General features: G+C 52.6%; 1 protein-coding gene across 4 annotated transcripts in view; it reads left to right on the top strand.

The window, feature by feature from the left end:
* The window catches only part of LOC142000626 (ras GTPase-activating protein 4-like), a 51498-nt gene that overhangs the window by 6666 nt on the left and 23485 nt on the right, over positions 1–21347 (top strand). Inside the window, exons 1-5 of one of the 4 annotated variants that reach the window (XM_074975053.1) lie at positions 2445–2600; positions 11179–11235; positions 13361–13474; positions 16548–16609; positions 19244–19373. In XM_074975053.1, the coding sequence (XP_074831154.1) occupies positions 2518–2600; positions 11179–11235; positions 13361–13474; positions 16548–16609; positions 19244–19373 (446 nt within the window). In that variant the 5' untranslated portion in view covers positions 2445–2517. Of the gene's footprint in view, positions 1–2444; positions 2601–11178; positions 11236–13360; positions 13475–16547; positions 16610–17065; positions 17213–19243; positions 19374–21347 lie in introns of those variants that run through there. The other 3 variants (XM_074975055.1, XM_074975056.1, XM_074975057.1) reach the window with 3 other exon arrangements.

The following is a 21347-nucleotide window of genomic DNA, read 5'->3' as shown; positions in this document are numbered from 1 at the left end:
CATGTGGGTGGAACTTGTGGCTATTTCTGTTTCTGTCTCTGTCTCTATCCCAGCTTAAATATCTGTCTGTCAGACAAGGCTTGCAAAACGGGGGGCGGGGGGAGGAGATGGTTGTCTAGAAAGTGAAAAACCCAAGTTTTACTTGCCTATCTTCATGGAGAAGGTGGGCAAGCAGATTCTATGTCTTGGCTAGTACGTTTTAATGATGATTTTGCCAAGTTGGATTAGTTTCTGTCCGTCTTCATGTGCAAGGAACTGTGTGAGAGTTCTTAGTTACTACTTTTTGATTTATTTAACTTTCACTTTTTTTCTTTTGTGTGTGGATTTTTTTGTTCAAAAGTCTAGATCTTGTCTCCACCCCCATCTTTCCGGAAGGCACTGGCTATGTGTATGTACGCTAGGGGGAACGGTGTCTTTTTGCTACATGTTAATCGACACGTTATAAAATCTCAGTGTAGACAGGGCAAGTTGTAGTTTTAACTTAGGTTAACAGGCTGAAACAAACCCTGTTAACATGACAACTTGCGCTCTCTCCACTAGGATTTGGTAAGTACTGGCTAAGGCATTCAAAAGACTCCTTTTTCCTTGTGTAGACATGCTCCTAGTGAAGACATGGGAGTCCCTGGGGCTACACTGTAACAGGCCAGTCTACCTCTTTCCAGGCCAGGATGCCTGGGACCAGTCAGTCCTGTTCACTTAACCCTGTCCCGCTACCCCTGTGCAAGGTGTGGGACTTGGAGGGAGGAGGAAGTGAGGAAGGAGTTTCTGGGGAAAGGCTGCCAGAATTCCCTGCGGGATGGTGGACATGCAGGCTAGAGCAGCTGAGGAGAAAAGCTGAGGGGGGGAAGTCTCCTGTGATTAGCCCTGAGGAGCGAGGGCCCAGCGGTTGAGGGCTAGCTGGGGAGGACAGAAGTGAGGCTTCTCAGCAAGGAAGCAAGAAGCTGAGAGCTAGGAACTGGCTGAGGACTCTGGCCTGCCCAAGGCCCTTGAGAGGAGGGTAGACCTGACCCCATGGCTGGGTAGACTGGAGCCCAGACTCTGGCTGTCAGTCAGTGGGACAGCAGGCTGCAGCCCTTCTGCTGGCTCCTCCACAGCTTTCTAGTGAGGTTCTGGCTGCATTTCCCACCACATCGCCTCAGATTTGCACGTGCTACCCATGGCCCCCACAAAGTCGCAAAACCTCCCCATCAACTTCCTCCTCACACTGGCCAAGAGAGCAGTCCACAAGAACAGCAGGAGGAGGAAGTTGGATGGGAGGCTTGCTCTGTGGCTATGGATTCTGCTTCCGGTTCCTCATATCAGGCAGAGTCTGGCTGGGCAGGCGGTGTCCACTGGCTCCTTGGACTCCTTTGAGGAACTGTGCGGGCTGTGTGGGGTTCTCTGCTCGGTGAGCCCCTCTGGATCCCTTGACCCACACTCCTGTTCCTGTTTTCTTGTGATTTATTTATTTATTTTTTATTTGGTCCCACGGCCGTAACCATTGGCCAGCTGGGCTTTGTGGTTCCTCCCCATCGGTTGAAGAGGATGGGTCTAGGCCCACCCATCCAAGGACCCACAGCAGGTAGACTGGGACAGGCCTTTGCTGCTGGGAGCCACCTGTAAGCGAGGGGGCTGAAGGCTGAGCCCTATGGGGCTGGAGACTCTCTTGTTTGGATATTGCTTGAGGACTTGGACTAAGGGACGCTGTATCCCCAGACTGTCCGGCCAAGCCACTTTAAAGCATTCAGGTTGCCTCTATGGCCAAAGTAGGCTGAAGCTCATCATGGGATAACTGAGGAGGAAACGCCGTGATGCCAGGTCTCACCAGGCGGGGGCACCCCGGGATGGTGGGTTTTGTAACGTGTCTCCCCTGCAAGCAAAGGTACGACTGCAGTCCAGGAAGGCCTGTCCATGTTTGCTAAAACAGGGAAGACCAGATTTGACATTGCCAAGGTAAAAAACACCAGAAAGCCCCCTTTAGGCCTTCTACATCCGTCACAAAGAGAGGGCAGAGCTTCAGTTTCATGTCCCTTGGCAGGTCCTGACTCCTGCTTCTGCTCTCTTTAACCTTGCTTTTAGTTCTGTTTTCTTGGTAAGTCTGGGGCCTATGGGGCCTTATAAAGAAAACATGACGCTATTATTCTTCAGGACTGCTCCTTTGTCCTGTTAAGTAGCCATCCTCCTGGCAGTCAGGAAAACACCAGCATCCTTCGAGTTAATGGTGAGAAAACCATCAATGCAAAAGCAGCCACTGCCACCTTTTTAGTGGTGCTTTGATTTCCAGCCTCAGCCAGAAGTCCTGGGTCATTTAGCTTTGGCAATGATTAACAAACCTCTGAGAACGGGAAGTTTCCAGCACTGCAAGCGATGCACACCACTCAACCTTGGCATTTCATTATAAAACTGTCAGCCTCCCCTGAGGATCTATGGCTTCCCATAAACAATGGGACATTAAAGCCTGCTGGAAAGAATCATAGCACCTCTTGTGCTGCCTTGTTCTGCTGCAGCCTTTTTAAAGGATTGCTCTACTCCGTTCAGATGAAATGCCTGTTGAACCAGGATCTTTCTAACGTGCTTATATGGCCCCTACACCGACGGAAGGGTTTTTTCCATTGCTGTAGGTAAGCCGCCTCTCCTTGCAGTGGTAGCTAAGGGTTAACGTGACGTAGGTACCCTGTAGTTCGTGCCAGCAGTGTCCATGCAGGGCAGTTAGAGTGCACCTCTTTGGTGCTCTCTGCAATTCATACCTCCGAACTTCACGCTGTGACACAGTGTAGTCAGAGCCTGGGTCAAGAGGAGACTTTTCTGTCAACTTAGCCACATCTACACTGGGGGTTAGGTTGGAATTTTTCACACCCTAAGCACCGTAGCGTAAGGCCATGACTTGCCTAAGGTTACACAGGAAGTTGAACCCAGGTCTCTGGCTAGTACCATAACCACTGACCCATCCTTCCTCTCCTCCGTTCTCTGGAGCAGTGAGCCGAATGGTTCCCAGGACTGTCGGATTCATTAGTTGTTGGTGCTGGCCGAGAAATATTGGAAGAGTTGGAAAATGCCATTGGGCTGAAATCAGAATGAGCATGTTGATCTTGACACAACTTTCAATGGAAAAAATTTCAAAATGGTGTGCCAATGAAATGGAGGCTTTGATTTCCATGTTCTTGTTTCAGCTTTGATATTAATATATTTAATATTTTAATTATATTTATTATTTTAATTGTTTCACAGCTGTTGAAACAAAACATTTGATAAGGTTGTTTCCAAGTAGAAAATCTTCAGAATTTGTTTTTGTGCCCCCCCAAAAAAGGACTTTTTATACCAATTCAAGACAGGAGTGGTAGAAACGCCCTAAAGGGAGGCGGGAGGATCTGAGGGTGCCCAAACCATGGCCCCACCCTTGCGGTGCCCCGAGGCCCCACCCTCACACCACCCCTTTCCCCAAAACCCTGCCTCTGCACTGCTTCTTTCCCCTGGGGCCCTGTCCCCTGCTCACCTCTGTCCCCCTGTTGCTTGCCCTTACAGCCGGTAAAAAGTGGAAAGACCATAGTCCTCCTGTTCTGGTGCCCCTGATTCAAGATGAAAACACAATTTGAAAGGTTGGAATTTCCTGTGGGGATGGAAATCCCATTTTCTGGCCACCTCTACTAATTACGCTGGATGTATCGGAGATTGTCTGAGTTGGTTCATTACTTTTAGGGAAGAAGCAGGTGCCTATTGCATGGGCAGTGTAGTGTTTTGGGAGCAGGGTGTGGTGATTAAAGCTTTGATCTGGGCATTGGGGGCTTCACGCTGTGCATTTGGCTTCGAGCAGCTCATCTGATCTGTGAAACGGGGTTAATATCACCTGCGTCGTAGGAGTGGGGGAGGAGCATTGTGAGGCTTCATTAGTACAGCTGTCACATGACAGTCATGTCTAATGTTAAGCAAGGAAACTGTTCGCAGAGACGTGGGCTATGTGAAGCGGTCAGCTCATGCTAAACCACTGTGCGGTCAAGTGATTGCATGTCCCCAGTGCTGCGTTTGTACCAGTGCATCCTAGGACTTCCAAAGCACCAGCTACAGAATGGAGGTAGGTGAGCTAGGCCACCTACAACACCTCTGGCTTCTCAGTGGTGGGGGGAAACATTGTAGATGGTGCCAGTCCCGACCTAAAGACTTTGCGTCAGGCATTGCAACTAGAATTTACCTACCAGCCCTTGTGAAGATACTGGGCTGTAGCGAGTGGATGTCAAGGCACTGCCCAGGCCTTGCAAAGCCTAGAGTGAGATGGTTGCAGAAGGTGGTTCTGTAGGTAACATGACCCGGACGGAGGGCAGGGCAGGCTGATCAGCTCAGTGCTCTGCGATTGGTCGGAATGGTCTGAAACGTTTATAAAGGGAGTAGATGCCGGGCGATGGCCGTTTACAAGGAAATCATTCCATCCAGGGCTCAGTTTGCAGTCCTCCAAACTCTGGGAGGTTCGTCATGTCCCTGGGCTCCTGAGATGGGACTGAGTCTATCTAAGCTGCCTGTAGTGTGTTTGGGTTTTTTTCCATGCTTGAGTAGAGCAGCTAGGCTAGAAATGCTGAAGACAGGAGGCAGCATTTGATTTGTGGGTTAGCTCCCGGGACTAAGTCAGCAGTCCTGGGTTCTAGCCTTGGCTCTGCCACTGATGGTTGGCAGGCAGCTTAATTTTATTATTTGTACTGCAGTAGCACCAGGATCCCATAGTTCAACGCCTTGCACAAACACAAGTCGCTTAACCACGCCATCTCAGACCTCAGTGTTTGGGGCCTATCACACTTATAAAACCCTGTGAAATGGGGGTGATACTGACCTCTCTCCCAGCTGGGTTATGAGGCCTGGATGATGTATTTAAAGCACTTGGAGATCCTTGGATGGAGAAGGTACCATAGAAATGCAGCATATACCTACTGTGAGGTGGATTTAGAAACCTTTTGGGAGGTTTGTTTTAACCATGATCACTTGAGCTTCAGTCCCCCAGAGGAATTATCAATGGTGCAGGATCAAACTGGACACCATCAGATTAGGCCTGAATAAAGACTGGGACTGGTTGGGTCATTACAGAACCTAATTTCCCCAATACTAATTTCCCCCTACTGAGACTCACACCTTCTTGTCAACTGTCTCATGGGCCACTCTCATTACCACTTCAAAAGCTTTATTTTCCTCCCTTGGTATCCTGTCAATTGAATTGTCTCGTTAGACTGACCTCACACTTGATAAGGCAACTCGCATCTTTTCATGTATTCATACTTGCTCCTTTATTTTCCACTCCATGCATCTGATGAAGTGGGTTCTAGCCCACAAAAGTGTGGCACCTTGAGACTAACATTTATTTGGGCATACAAGGACTCCTCGTTGTTTTTGTTGATCTAGGAACAGACACTTAAGTGATATAAATTGGTACAGCTCCATTGGCCTCCATAAAGCTACAATGGTTTACACCAGCTAGGAGCTGGTCCTTACTTTACAAACTCCAGGTTAGATATTGACAATCTACAGACTAGTTTGCCCACATCTGACATTCCCTATATGTATTCCCTACGTACTTCATAGTTTGTCTAAGGCAGGAAATGTTGTCAGCAGCAGCGTATATTTAACAGAATTTGAGCCACTGATTTCATTTTGTATAAAAACATCTTCTGTATTTTCCACAGTATGCATCCGATGAAGTGAGCTGTAGCTCACGAAAGCTTATGCTCAAATAAATTGGTGAGTCTCTAAGGTGCCACAAGTCCTCCTTTTCTTTTTGCGAATACAGACTAACACAGCTGCTACTCTGAAACCTGATTTCATTTTAAAACCTGTCCTGACTGCAGTTCTAGCTCATTGAAATGCTGGGAGAAACGCGTTCTTAGCAACCTGAAATTACTTCCAGCAAAACACACGCATTTAAATTATCAGCTCCCCGTAAAATGAAATTGTTAATGTGTTGTCAAATAATAACACAGAATGTAAGTGAGGCAGGAGCAGAGAAAATGGAGCAGGTAACAGGACAAAAAGAAGCGCTCTTTAAAATAAATAAGGTCAGTTATTTATCTGTGAGGCCAGCTTTGGGAAGAATATGGGCATTGCCAGACTGGTCCATCTAGTCCAGTAACCTGTCTCTGACATTGGCCAGCACCAGATGCTTCAGAGGAAGGTGTAAGGAAGAGGTCCACAGTAGCGGATGTGGGAAAATCCATCCCCATGATAGGTCTTGTCTTGGTCTAATAGAGATCTTCAGAATTATTGTTTTTACTTATGCATAATATATTCTCCATACTAATAGTCAATCCCTTTCTGAATCTTGTGACAGTCTAGGCCTCAATGATTTCATGTGGCAGTGAGTTCCACAGTTTAATCATTTCATTATCACTTTTTTGGGTTTCCTACCTTTAGATTTCATTGGGTCTCTCATGTTATGAAGCTGAGAGAACAGAAATTCCTGATCTATTTTTCTCTAGCCCATTCCTGTTGGAGAAGAGAGGAAAAGAAACAGTTCAGTTAAGTCTTTTGTCCTCTCTACTCCTTTCCCCTGAAGATCCCAAAGCACTTTACAAACATTAAGGGGTCAGTTTTCAAACCTGGGTGCCCAAATTTATGCATCTAAACCCATATTTTGCCACCTAGATACTAGTTTGGGGCCCATGAGTGGTTTCTAAAGTGGCACGTAGGTACCCAAGCCACAGGCGCCTCCGTACCGATTTAAGGTGCTGCGACTTCAGGCAAGGCATTGACAATTGAGCCCTGCTGACTTCAGCCCCCCGCGAGATGGGCATGAAGCACTGAACGTGCTAAACAGACGGGGAAAGGAAACCACAGCAAGACTAAAGCCATGTCTACCCATCGCTGCTCTAGGACCAAGCCCAGCTCAGTGGCACGGGTGCGAGTGATGGCGTAGATAGCTCTCTCCCTTTAGCTCCATCATACGGGACTCAAAATGGCTGCCAGAACCGGCAAGCTGTCTGCCTTTGGGCTTCCACCATGGCTACTGCCAGACCAGTCCCGCTGAACTGATGTGAGTTCCCGTAGCGCTCTGACTACTAGTCTCCCCCCCGCCCCACCACACACATTCCTCCTCCTCTTCTCCCTCCCCCTCCCCAAACGGCAGCTCTTGCTATTCTGGGGAGTAGGTTTGTGGCAGACAGCACCTGAGAGCAGAAAACTGAAGCCAACATAAAAGCAGAGGCCCCAGCCCTGCCTGCGGTTTTGCAGCCATGCGACGAATGTTTGTTTTAGTCTATCAGCCGCTTAACGCTCCTTGGCAGAATTAACCTTTCCGCTGGCCGGGGGCATTGTTGCTCCGGCTGCAAATCATTAAGACAGTTCTGCAGAATGCCGTGTTTGGGTCCCGCCGTCCCCTTTCCTTCCTTTGATTGGAAAGCTTCATCGAAACAGCGAATGTGCCGAAGAGGCTGCATTTGCCACTGGCCTGCTTTACATCTGCTCCAGGCCGCAAGCCAGCATAGCAGTGCTGCGTAGCAGTGGGAGGGGATTTCCTCGGCCATTGTGTCTCCTCGCCCCGCCTCCCCTCAAAGCAGGACCTGACTCTGACCTCTAGCCTCCCTTTGGGTGTCCATGTCCAGCACACGTGGACACATGGTTCTTTCCACCCGGTTTCTCCCTGCCCAGACCCCGTGATAGGCCTGATCCAAAGCCCATTGAAGTTGATGAGCTTTGGGTCAGGCCCACAGCATGTGCCTGTTCTATCCGGTGACCATCACCGTGGTATCTGGGCACCTGCACTGGTTTCCCCCAAACTCTTCCCCTCCTTGGCTATGCTACACCCTTATGGGAATCTCTTCCGCATGGCAGTGATGGTGGGAGCGGTGTGGCACCAGCCTCTTTGCCACCTTGTCTAGATCTGCTCCCCTCTCCAGTTGGTCAGCGGAGAGGCAGCCTGCAGGAGAGTCTAGTGTGGTGGGGGGAGGGCAGGGGGGAAATGTAGCTGCCTGGTGGAGGCCAGAAGGAGGTGCTATTGTGCTTGCAACACAAGAGTGTGCTTTGAGAAGATGCGTAGCAGCGGGGCCCTAGCGTACTCCACACTCACTCGGCGGGGACCACAGATGCTGTGCAGGAGGATTGCACGTCCCCGGAGCTCACAGAGTAGGATCGATTCTGGATGAAATATAACAGCCTGGAATAGCTGCTCCACCTCTCCTGGGTCCTCAGGGCCTTGCCTGAGTGGTGGCTCCCTTTGTTTTAACAGCAAGTAACATTGGGGATCCTCTTCTCCCTGGAGAGCTGCCAGGGCAGACCCCCCTCACCAGAGCTGCTGAAAGGAGAAGTAAAGGTCTCTGTCGCTAGCAGGTAGTGCTGCGTTTCCCTGGCCGCAGGAGCTTGGCGTAGCCGTGGTCTGGTTAGCGTTGCCTTCCCTGGGGTGCCGCAAAGAGCTGTCGGCCCTGGTTACCCTGAGACTAGAATCTGCATCCGCACCTCTTTAAAGAGCCCTGTTTTGAACCCCGTCCCCTGGCAGCACCAACGCCCTTTGCAATTCCAGGCCGGACGGAGTCTGAGTTGTGCTGGGAAACCTAGAGGACTGTCTTGAGATCACCAAGGCTGAACTGAATTCTACATAACCCAGAGCTGGGAGGAATCCAGCGTTAGCCCATGGATCTGCAGCGCGTCGCCAAAGACCCCATTGGGCAGGGTTTGCATAAGGCCATCTGAGGGCTTTGCCACAGAGCAGGCTGGATGCAGAATCTGCCTGGAATTCCCCACGTGGTTCTAGGCCAGCAGGGAAGTCCTCCAGAATAACTTCTGGATATGCTTGTGCAATGAAACCCCACCAGCCCTGGGCCAAATACAGCTTGGATGAGATCCCCAGCTCCATTGATCAGAGAGGCCCATGCAGCTGTCAAATGGGAGTGACTTTCATTCAGTCCTGATCTGGGCCATCTGTGAGCCAGCGGCCAAGGCATGAAACGTCTCCTCTCCTCTTCTGCTTCCTCTGAGCTAGGCAGCCTTTGTTTGTGGGCTGGTACGTTCATGTCATGTCCTTTTCCTGATGAAGAGCATCTAGTTCTAAGCAAATTGTTTTGACCTGGAGATCTGGAGCACAGTTGTGCTAAGGACCTGCCAGAAATCTCTACCCTCGAAGCCACAGAGCTAGAGAAGCACTATTAGAGCTTGGCGGGCTATTTTCCCTGCCTCCGTGCTGATATGTTGAGTGGGAATTCTGGCCATGATGCAAACCTTGGAGGGCACTGACCAGTGGATCCTAACCTTGCTGGTTTTCTGGCAGCTGCTCTTGCTGGTCAGTGCTCTCCTTTTTCCCTTTGTGTTCTGTGCCTTAAAGACCTTGAGTCCGCATGCCAGAAGGATCTAATCTATTCCTTGACCTAGAAGTTGCTGTCAGGCCAGCACCACCTAACTCCAGAAGTTTGGGTTGTCAGGTCCGCACCAGAGTGCCTCCCTGGCTGGGAATTAACCCCCCAAACCACTGGGTGGCCCACTGGGACTTCCTTCTTTGGGACATAAGGCGGTCCCTCCTCCAGGACATGCACAAAGCCCCCTAAAGCCCATCCCTGGGGAGCTAGGGGAGTTTCTGTGGCCGTTAGGAACGTGTTGAGAGTTGTTGTTACAGGACCCATATAGCAGTCTGATAGCGCTGGTTATGATGAGGGGTAGTGCTGGGCCTCCTGGAGTTAGTTCTCAGGACACCTGAGTTGAATGTTGGAACAAGATAAAGTCAAGGAAATATCCTAGATCTTAACCTCCCCGTGCAGTTTGCCCAGTGGGGGAAGGAGAGGAAGGACCCGGTGGGTGTCATTCTCTGAGCCCCCCAGAACTTGGCGGACCAGGGCTAGGTCCAACTGGGCTGGAGTTGGCTCTGTCTCCTTTTTGCTGCCTTGTTGCTTGCCGCAGGAAGCAGCTGCGTCTCTGGCAGCCCTGAGTCACTCCGGCCATCCAGTTGCAAACAGCCAGTGCCTGATGGGGGAAGTTGGACACACTCAGCTCCAGTGATAGAGAGGGGGGTTTTCCTCCCCTGTTTTGGAAAAAAGAGAACTTCTTGGCAGCCAGAAGGACTGAGAGATTCCCAGCCAGGCACCTCTCTGTTTACAAGGAAGCCAGTGTCTGAGATTTATTTCCTTAGCGCTTGGTGCCTGACCATCCCCCAGCCTGGATCCATTCTTATTTATGTTCAGTCCAGACGCTGTCGGGTGACAGTTCTTGCGTAGATGTCTAAGGCCACAATGTCCCTTTGGACCAGGTAGTCTGACCTACACAGGCCAGAGTTCTTCACCTAGCACCTTGTGTTTGACTTAAAGCCTCCAGAATGGCACCAGCCTTGATTTGGAGAATCCACCACTTACTTCCCTGGGCTTACAGGACTCTGGTTCGTTTTATTTCCTAGTGAGATTAGGGTGCCAACAATTGGTGCCTAGCTGACATGCTTGCTCCATTTGGGTCGCCGAGAAATAGCCTGTCTGACCTGCTCCGATTAGTTTGTTTGTTTGCATCGCAGTAGGACCTAGATCCCCCTGCTAAAATCAGGTCTAGAAGAGCTGTTCTGGAGCTGGGAAGGGTGGGTACAGCAGGGAAGGCAGTAAATGGATTTTACCTCCCGCTGTCCCAAAAAAGAGCTGATCCTTGCTGTGTGATTGTATCGGCCCAGTACTGCCAACTGTGTGCATTCAAAAACCATGAGTCAGGCCTCGAAAAAGTCACAAGATTGGCTTAAAAACCATGAGATTAAAAAACCCCACAGAAAACAACCAACAGTCTCATCCCCTGACACAACATGCCTCTGGAAGCCTGCTGCTAGCGCTCTAAGGGTACGTCTACACTGCAAAATATACCACCCAGCAGTGAATCTCGGAGCTCGGGTCTACAGGCTAACACTTCGGTGCTAAAGACAGCAGGTAGACGATCCCGCATGGGCTGGAGCTTGGGCTCTGAGACATTCCCCCTCCCTTACCCCTGCCAGGTTTCAGAGCCCAAACTCCAGCCCGAGGGGAAACGTCTACACTGACCTTTTAAAAGAAGCCGTGGCATGAGTCCAAGTCTGTAGACCTGGACTCTGAGACGGGCTGCCATGGTGTTATTTTGCAGGACAGCAGTACCCTTAGACAAGTGGACCGTGACTTGCATAGGAGGGAAAGGCCATTGGGACTGAAGAATGAAAGTTGGGTGCCTTCTTTCCCTTGTAGCGACTGTGATTAGAAATTCCCTGGTCTGTGCTAACAAGGACCTTTTGTGTTTGTTTTGCAGCACGGGCAGCAGTGACCCTTACTGCATCGTGAAAATCGACAATGAGGCTATCATCAGGTAACTGACCCATCCGCTTGGGCACTCTAGTGCTCGTTTGTGTGGTCTTGCGCTCTCTCTCTGTGCAGACTTTATCCTCAGTTGGTGTAAATCAGCTTAGCTCTTCTGACTTCAGTGAAGCTAGGCCAATTTACACCGCTAAGGATCTGGGGTCCTGGTTTGGCTTTTTTTTTTTTTTTTTCTTGTGTTTTTTCCCTTGAAGTGCTCCCTGGAGCAAACTCTTATTTCTTCTGCATCTCTAGCATGTGTGTTCCAGGTGATCATCCTGTATATTCCGAAACTTGAAAAACCAGCGCGGGAGTAATCCCGAGCTCCGGGCAGCTTGGCGCAGTTTAGAACATTTGCCATATATTAAAAAAAAGTTTGCTGTGGTTTGAGGATGTTAGGAGCCAGAGATCAGAGAGACGTTTCCTTTCCATGCGAAATGCCGGTCGGGAATGTTATGAATTTTTCCTCCTTCTGATTAGAGATTAATATCATGTTGATTTTGGAACAGCTTGTAGAACTGTCAACTGCCCCGCCCCCACCCTTTTTAAAAGTTGTAAATTTAATTTGATTTTTCAACCCGTCCCCTCCCCAAGCTGGCTCTGTAAACAAGAAGGAGCTATCAGAAAAGCTATTTCCCGTCTCCTGTTTTGTCTCCTATCCTCTCCAGCAATGGCTGCTCTTTTTTTTTTTTTTTATTCTCCTGTGCTCGGAGCAGAGCGGACATGAACGTGAGGTTTTGTTTCCCAGCGTCTCAGGATCCACGGCAAGCTGGCGCGAAAGGCTGAAATGTGCTTTTCAAGTATGGTCGCTAACTGGTGATAGAATGCTAGTGTAGACTGGGCAGGTTTAACGCATGCTAGCTGGTTGAACTTAACTCTGTCTTGGCTCCCCACTGGGATCCGACCAGCTAACCCGTATTAGAGCTACAGCTTACCCTGTCTGCACGAGGAGTTTAGTATGTGTTTTACTAGTGTAGACAGGAGGACTCAGGAGGCTGCTGTTAATAGGCAAGCACAAATCCTTTTGCTGTGAGGTTGCTGATCTGAATCCCCAGCCCCAGGTTAGTAGTGACTGAAAGCTGTTGGCATCGGAGCGTGGTTTAGGACAGGAAGTGAGACAGACCACCTCTCCTGGTGGTTCTCAAATTTTTCCATACTGTGATTACAATAGAGAAGCTTCAGGATCCTCCCCCCACACTTCCTGCCCGCAAGCTCATCTAACTATAAAGAAAGAGCGGCTTGGCATACGCTACTAAAACCTGATTTTGATCCCCAGGTTGAGAGCCCTTAGTGTATCCAAATGAAAGTTCAGGGAGAATGGAGTCTGGCTAGGACACACTACTCTGGAGAAGTGCCCTGGGTCTCTGAGGCTATGTCTACACTGCAGTGTAAGCCCAGGGTTCGAACACAGGCTCAAGTCTAACCCCCTTCCATCTACACACAAATCATACTGACTCAGGACTCAGACCTAGGACCCCTCGGGGGTGGAGGGGCTGAACCTGAATCAAGCCAGGACCCAGATTTCAAGCCCTGTTGTTTTGCAGTGTAGATGCAGCCCCACTGGACTCATGCTCTGGGAGTTCACTAAAAGTATCCCATGGGCCAACTTTCTTTGTCCTCTGGACAGTCAAGTTTTCCCACACTGCACCATGAACAGAGAGCTGGATTGGCCACCTTTTGGGGAGGGCACTAGGAAGTCTGGGAGATGGGTGGCTGGACTCAGGCCCGCATAATGCAGTGTAGACGCTGGAGTGCCAGGTTGGGACCCAGGTTCGACAGTTCCTAACCTGAGGTTACAACTGAGTGTAGACGCTCAAACCTCAGGTTAACAAACCTAGGGTCTGCTAACTCGAGTTCTCCTAACCCTGGGCTGACACTGCAGCGTAGACAGACCCTCAATGACCATTAATGGTCAGGAGAGCTTGGTAGAACACCTCACCTGGGGCTTGGTTGCATGGGGAAGCTGATATCTTGCCGTCCCTATATGAGCACTTGGACACAACTGCAATGTCTATGGCAGAAGACCTCCGGTAGGTGTATAGATGAGATGTATCAATGAGGAGCGGATGGCTGTTTGGGACACAGGTACCCACGCTCCTGGTAATGACTTGTGGTTAAAGGGACCCTCTTCCCTCCAGAACAGCCACGGTCTGGAAGACTCTATCCCCATTCTGGGGGGAGGAATATGAGGTCCATCTGCCACCCACCTTCCACTGCATCGCCTTCTATGTGATGGATGAAGATGCACTCAGGTATGGTGTAGACGTCTCTCCAGCTCTTCTCCTCACTCCCACCAGTGCAGCTTCTCTGGCTTCAGAGGAGTTTGTCCAGGGTGAGATTTTAGCCTTGGGCTATATCCATGGCAGATCTCTGACACTAGTATTGTTGTTTCTTTGTAGGATGGTAGCAGCAGGAGGCCCCCACTGTGCTAGACCCTGTACTTACCACCCCTGCCCTAAATAGCTTACACTCCAGACAAGGCCAAAGAAGTGCTATTACCCCTTCATTAACAGATGGGAAACTGAGGCACAGAGCGATCAAGTGACTTGCCCAAGGTCACACAGGGACTCAGTGACCGATCAGGTCATTGAACCCCCCCAGGTATTTGCAGTGCCTTAGCCACAAGACCATCTTCAACTGCAAGGGACTAGGGAAGAGAAATGACCGATCTGTGTTTGACTTGGTGGGTTCTACTGACCCCCTCCCCAAAAGATGGGTGGAAAAGATGAAAATAAAATTGAAGCCAGGAGAGGCTGACACCAGAACAAGGGCTGCTCCTGAAGGGAAACTCCCCTGAGTCATTTGCAAACTCAGCTGGCATGGGCAGCCACAGCAGGGAAGCGCATGAGTGCCCAGAGGAGATGCAGGCTGGGCTCACTGCAGTGGTGCCCGGATCTGTGAGAGATGGGCAGTCCTGAATGGGAAAGCATGTAAAACAGGGCAGTTCCACAGCAGTGATATCGGGGCTGGACTAAGAACTACCAGCTGCCTCGGGGCCAGATCCTCATCTCGTTGACCTCAGTGGAGGGAACACGCATCAGTGCTGTCCCACAAATTGAGGGGCTTCTTGTGAATCCCCTGCTTTCAGCTGCCTAGGAATGAAAACATCCCTACTCTAGCAGGGTCAGTAGGAATTTGAGGCCTTCCCTGTCTTGGGCACAAGGTGCTTCCTACGCTCCTTAGCCAGAGAGGGGCATGGAATGCGTCTGGCTCTCGGCCTGCCGGCTGTGAAGGAGGTGAGGGGTTTTCCCTCAGCCAAAGAGCTGCCCGATGCCTCCTGCTGGCAACGCAGATGGAGACCCAGCCATGTGGGAAGGTCTCTGCCTCCCCTGGAGATCAGTCAGCTGAGCTGCTCACTTAACTGCCTGCAGAGCATTTCAAATAATCCTGGTCAGCTGGAGAGGGGCTGAACAACCGCCTAGCCTGGAGGGTTGGAACAATGGGATGGGGTCACTGCAGGGTTCTCTCTCCCTGAATGTCAGGAGGACAGAGGGCCAAACCCCCCTGCAAGCTGCACACAGGTAATTGAGGGCACAGATGCTGGTCCAGCATCAGATGCCAAGGGCTGGCTGTTCGGTGTGGCAATGGGAGCACTGGTTAACACATGGGAGAAGAAACTCCAGATGAGCAGTTACCCCACAGTCATGGAAGAGGAAATCCGTTGTCAGCTTGATGCACAAGAGTGAGCAAGCAAGTGGGAATGGAAGAGGACAAGCCATTCAAACCTAGAGGGTGCAGATTTGGACTGTCAGCCCAGTGGGGCCTGCCTTTGTGTGTGAACACCCATGGAATTTGCTAAGTGTATGTAACTCTTTTTGTGGGAATTTTATTTCTCACAACAAATGATTCAGGGCGAGAATGGCACCTCGCACCTGCCCGCAACCCTATGATAACAAACCAGCTGGCCTGATCTACTTACTCCGCAATACCAGAGCAGTGCACAAAGTCCACCATTCCCTTGCAACCCTCCCATAATAAACTGGGGTGTGTGGCCTGGCCTCGTCAGCCGCCCTGCAATACCAAACCAATGCGTGAGCCCCAGCACTCCTGAGCAACCCTACGGTAACACAATGGTGTGTGCAGTGCCAGCAGCCACACAGTAGCAAACCCAGCTTGTGCAGCACTCTCGCTCCCCGGTGACCCTACAATAACACACGCATTGTGCACGCAGCAAAGGGGAAGAATAATTTCGACAGGCTGCCACGATTCCAATTAGTGGCCTCTCTCAAGCAGCTTGTTGGAAACCTCTGGCAGGATTGAGGGAGGCGGAGGGCTCCAGTGGATAGAACGCTGGACTGGGTCTCTGCTCTGTCACTCGGTGCCCTTGGGCAGGTCTTGTCCCCTCTCAGTGCCTCAGTTTCCCCATCCCCACAGCAGCGCTGATGCCATCTTGCCAGCCTCTAGTCACTACTGTGGCGCAGTGCTGGTGCATGCACCATCGGGGTTTTGGGGAGCGGTGGAGCCCCAGCACACCAAGCATCGCAAGCAGATATGGGTCAGGAAGCTTAGTCAAGCTAACCTGGCAAGGACTGCTCCTCCGCCCACGCCAGGAGCCGGGAAGCAGCAAGAAGCAGGGCTTTGTAAACAGGAAGGTGGGGGGGGAGCAGCACTTGCCCAGGTGACAGGCTGGGCTGATTGCCCAGCAGCATCTCTCTGAAACTGATCCCAAGAGGCTAAGGGGGGCTCCCAGGGAGCTGCAGAGTTCCCACATCTCTCTGGAGCGGGCTCTTTAAGGGGGAAATGGCATTGCGCGTTAATGAGCCAAGGAGGCTGCACCCTGAGCAGGCTGGTAAGGGAGGCAGCCTGGCCTGGCGGAGCACAGTGCTGGGACTCGGGAGACCCAGGTTCTGTTCCCAGCTCTGCTGTTGGGTGACCTTGGCCAAGTCACGTCCCTTCTCTGTGCCTCAGTTTCCCCACCTGCGCAATGGTGATAATGCTACTGACCTGCTCTGTAAAGCTTTGAGAACTGCTGATGGAAAGTGCTTTTGGGAACTAGGTTGGCTGAGATGAACGGGGCTTGGGTTGAGGCCAAAGCAGGGATATAGCCCCAATTCAGGACTGCGCGTAAGTACGTGTTTGTGTCCTAGTGAAGTCACTGGGACTTAATCACCGGCTTAGCTACTGCCCTAACTGGGACTGTGGGTTGGGGTGGGTTATGTCAAAATCTTGTCCGTGTCTGAACCAGAAAGCGAGTTAGCAAGTTAGAACCATGGGGTCAGGCTCCGACCTGGGGATTTGAATCAGATGTCTGCAGGGATTTGGCATGTCGAGGTTTTACATTGGCTCGGCCCCTGCGCTGAGAGGTGCTTTGTTTTGTTTCCCCAGCCGTGATGATGTTATCGGGAAAGTCTGTGTCACACGGGACGTGCTGACTGAGCATCCGAAGGGTAAGGCCGATTCTCACTCCAGCTGAGTCGGTTTCTATGTATAGCTGTGCATGCCGCCAGACACGAATCAGCACGGTCCCTTTCCCCGGGGGCACCGAGCTGATGCTGGGAAGCGGCTTAGAGAGCCGCTTCAGGGGGGTTGCACCGGTGGAAACGAAAGCAAGGCTTGACCCCACAGCTGATAGCAGTCGTGAGCCAGCCAGAATTTCTCTTGCGGCTTCTCCCCTGCCGTTTACGCAGCCCCGTCAAAAGCGACCGCCTTGCCTGGATGCATCTAAGGGTAGAATTGAACCCTCAAGCACTACTGCCCTCCTACTGCGCCGGGCACTGTGCAGACCCCCCCCGTGCATGATGCCTCGGGAAACTTGGGTGTGGCAAATGCAATGGCATTTGATTTGGGGTTTGGGCTGTCACTCGTTGCAGTCCCCCTGTGAATCCGTGCAATCTGTGTCCTAGCGTAGTCTCCAAGCCATGTGCTGCCGTGTTCGGTGACTAATGAGCGCTGCATGCAAGCCCTCTGTCTGCAAGATGCTGCCCCAGATCGGTGCAGCCTGGGTCCCAATGTGCTATCTCCCTGCAACACACTAGCATTGTGTTTTGTTGGTGAGTGTAATCTCTATCCCCTGCTGTGCCTTTGCTGGGACTCTGAGAGGACGCGCTAAGGCAGAGGTGGGCAAACTACGGGCCACATTCGGCCCGCGGGACTGTCCTGCCCGGCTCCTGGCCCCGGCCCCATCCCTGCTGTCCCCCCTCCCCTGCAGCCTCAGATACCGCCACAGCTCTGGTCCTCCACTCCTGCCAGGCAGTGTGGCTGGCTCCGGCCGGGGGCGGGGCTGTGAGCTCCTACTGGGCATGGTAAGGGGGTGGGTGGGGGGGTTGGGTAAGGGGCAGGGGATCCCAGGGGGCAGTCAGGGGAGGTTCTGGGGGGGGCAGTCAGGGGACTGGGAACAGAGGGGGTTGGATGGGGGGGTTCCCAGGGGGCAAGGGTGTGGATAGGGATCAGGGCGGTCAGGGAGCAGGGGTGGGGGGGTTGGATGGGTCTGGGGTTCTGAGGGGGGCAGTCAGGGGGCAGGAAGTGGGAGGGGGTGGATAGGGGGTGGGTGCTAGGCTGTTTGGGGAGGCACAGCCTACCCTGCCCTCCATATGGTTTTGCAGCCCCGATGTGGCCCTCGGGCCAAAAAGTTTGCCCACCCCTGCGCTAAGGGCTAGTCTGCAGCACAGGAGCATAGCTGCTCATTCCAGCAGGCTCCCATCGCTCCCTCTGTGCAGAGAGCGCCCCCCGTTCTGAGCTCTGCCGAGCTGCAAGTTGCCAGGGCCCCGGGGTGATGGGCCAGCCCTCCCTGCAAACTGGAGCCATCCCGTACTCCTGGCGATTCGGCCCGTGTTCTAGCTAGTGGCTGGATCGAAGGGGTGAACTAGCTGCAAACTAGTTAAGAGGGAGCAGAGAACGAGTTCCGATAAGCCCCCCTGTATTGCAAATCCTTCTTGCCAGGAGGAAACAGTCTCCCACCTATATTAGGGATGAGTCATGCAGGTCTCTGGCTGCCTCAGTCCCCCCATCCTTGAGTAGGCAGCTCACGTCCTCGGCTTACTCTTGCCCAGCTGAGCCAGCCGCTAGACAAGGGCAGTGAATGCTGCGTGGGTGGAGGAGGCGGGGAGGGGGAACTCTGCGCTGGCCTCCCTCCTGCATGTGTCCGTGTGGGCAGCTGGGTCCAGCCCAGAGGAGGCTGCAAAAGGGAAGGGAGCTGCCCTATGTGGGGGGTCTGTCCAGGTTTGTGAGGACTTGGGAACTCTCTGGCTCTTTTGGATGCCAGAGAGGCTAAAGATCCAGGTAAAGGGTCCTGCACCACCCCACTTCCCCTAGTAGTGAGAGGCTGTGGGTGGTTCAGGGGATTGGTAACGGGGTGCCGCGCCTTTCCCTGCTAGGCCGCCAGCTTGGGCCTGGTCCGAGGACAGAGGTGACTGAATGTCGTTATCCTTTGATACCTCGCCTGCAAACTGAGGTGCTAGCCCGGTTCTTCTGGGACAGGGTCTGCGTGGCACATGCCACCAGCCACTGCTCACGGTAATGGGCACCTGCGTCGGCAGTGGGAAAGCTGGGGTCTGAGCAGGCCTGGAGACCCAGATCTCCTCTCCTTCCAGGTTAGGCACCAGGCTCGTTGGTGGGAAGGGCTCTGCAGAGAGATGACTTTGGGCTCTAAGCCTGGTACCTTTTGCCAGCATTAAATTCAATGTCAGTCTGTCTCTTGGGGGAGTAGTGTGAGCCGACTGTGTGACACTGTGATGGGTCCGTGGTTTGGGCACTAGCCTAGTGAGGCCTCGTGAGACTCAAGGTCAAGTTCCTGCTCTGCTACAGACTTTGAGTGACCCTGGGCAAGTCACTTAGCTCTATGCCTCAGTTCCCCAGCTGTACCATGGGGATGACAGCCCCACCAGCCCTGCCTCCCCGGGGTGTTGGGAGGAGAAATGCATTAAAACTTGTGAAGCGCTTTGAGATCTCCTGATGGAAAGCCCTACATAAGAGCAAGGAGGTATTATTATTATTATTTCCTGTGTGGAAAACAGGTCTGACCAGACAAACCCGTGGCAGGGAGGCACACACAGCCTTCTCTACCAGCTGTTCTCTCTGTCTAGGCTACAGCGGCTGGCTGAACCTGGCCGAAATTGATCCTGACGAGGAGGTGCAGGGGGAAATCCACCTCCAGATCGAGATCCTGGGCAGCGACGCGGCAAGGAAGCTGCGCTGCAGGGTGTTTGAAGCCAGGTAAGGGGGTGGAGCAAGGCAGAGACAGGCCTGCAGGGAGGAAGCTGCTAATGCCCCTTTGCTCTCCAGGAAGAGTCCAAAGAAGAGCAATGAAACTGATCAGGGGCCTGGAAAGGAGGAGGGGTTTAAAACCTCAGGGCGGTGCAATGTACCTGTAAGGCTCTAAAGGGGCAGGGGCTGTCACAGAGCGGGGTGTGTGTGTGGTAATAAGCAATATATACCAGGTCCCTGGGGCTCTTCCTTTTACCCTTGCTCATAAAATGAGAAGAAAGGGACGTCCAGTGATGTTACGAGGAAGGCAGTGTGATCTAGTGGCTGGAACACTGGCCTGGGTTCTAGTCCCACCTTTTGCCACTGGCCTGCTGGGTGAGCTTGAGCAAGTCACTTCTCCTCCCTAAGCCTCAGTTTCCCCATCTGTAAAGTGGAGCTAAGTATACTGACCTCCTTTGTAAAGCGCTTTGAGCTCTGCTGATGAACAGTGCTGTATAGGAGCTAAGTATTATTACTACCTGGGGTATAATTAGCCTGTGGAACTCATTACCACAGGATGTCACTGAGACCAAGAGCTTAACAGGATTTGGAAAAGGATCAGATGTTTATCTGGATATTGAGAAAATGAAATTAAAAAGGATCAGACTTCTCCTGCTTCAGGCCATAGATCAACCACTAGGTGCCTAGGGCCGGGAAGAAACGTCCCCCTGGGGCCAGATTATTCCATTCTGGGGTCTCTTGTCCCTGCCTCTGCAACGACTGCTGCGGGCCCCAGTTGGGGACAAGACGCTGGGCAAGATGGACCCTGTGTCTGCTCCATCCTGGCCGTCCTTGTGTGCACAGCGCCCGCAGCGCACGGTCTGATGCAGCTGGCAGAACAGCAAGAGCTAGATTGAAAAGGCGTTTGGCCTGCCTGCCTCTAATGAGGGGTTAATCTTCCCTGTGGCTCCGGCTGCACGCCCAGCTCAGCTCCCTCCACCGCAGGGCTCCCTGTTAAATGAGTCCCAAGACCCCAGCTGCTACAAACGTGACAGGCTGTGAGAGAATCTGGTGCAGGCGGGGGCTACCGGTGGGCAACTGCTGTCTTGCTTTTGCGGTAAAGGCTGCCTTGGCTAGAAAATGACTGAGGGGGGTGCCCGGTGCTGCTTGAAGGGGTGCACAGCAGGGCAGAAAGGAATTATTTGGGGAGCTCCAAGGGATGTCACTAGGAGGGATGTGGGGGATGAACACCAATGTTAGGCTGCGGAAGAGGGTCCCCAGGGAAGTGGTGGGAGCCCTGTGGGTTCAGACATCCTGGAGTCGGGCTGGCCAAAGCGCAGCAGAATGTCCTCCAGGGAAGAGCCTGCCCTGGACAGGGCGACTGCACGGGGCTTTCCCTTCTCTGATGCCTGCCATTCTCTCTGCTGCTGCACGTGTTCGGGCTGGGTACCACCCTCCGGGGTTGTTGGGGAATCTCTGTGTCCCCCCGCCCCCCCCAGCCGGGCAGAGGTGTGGGATGCCCTGTCTGCCTCGGGGAGAGGAGGATTTATGCCACACAGAACAAAGGGAACGTCTTCACTGCAGAGTTAGCCCAGGCCATCGGGCCCGGGTGTGAGCAGCCCCGCTGCAAAGCCCAGCCCCGGTTACTGGGCGCTCGCTGGTGCTGCGCTCCCCTGGGGGAGTTGCTAGGACGCCCCATGGCTCTGAGCTGCTCTCTGGTGCTTTCCCAGGGAGTTGTGAGGGGGTTTAGTGTGGGGATGGGTGGGGGCTGAGGGCAGCACCCGGGTAAGAGCCCGGGTTAACTGAGCCGTGAAGACACTCAGGGGCAGGATAACGTGCTGATATGTGCGAGACCTTCTGGCGACTCGAAAATGCAGGGCCAAAATCCATCCCGCTGGCCCCCGGTGAGTGACCCCAAGGATGGGCCTCTCCTTCCTCCGTCCAGCCTCTGCGTAACCATTTCCTCCCCTGGGGCCTGCGTGTCGAGAGCCCCTGGGCTCCGCT

This window comes from Natator depressus, chromosome 17 (genome assembly GCF_965152275.1).
Source record: "Natator depressus isolate rNatDep1 chromosome 17, rNatDep2.hap1, whole genome shotgun sequence".
Classification (NCBI taxonomy): Eukaryota; Metazoa; Chordata; order Testudines; family Cheloniidae; genus Natator; species Natator depressus.
This window is presented reverse-complemented; position numbering and strand designations above follow the sequence as displayed.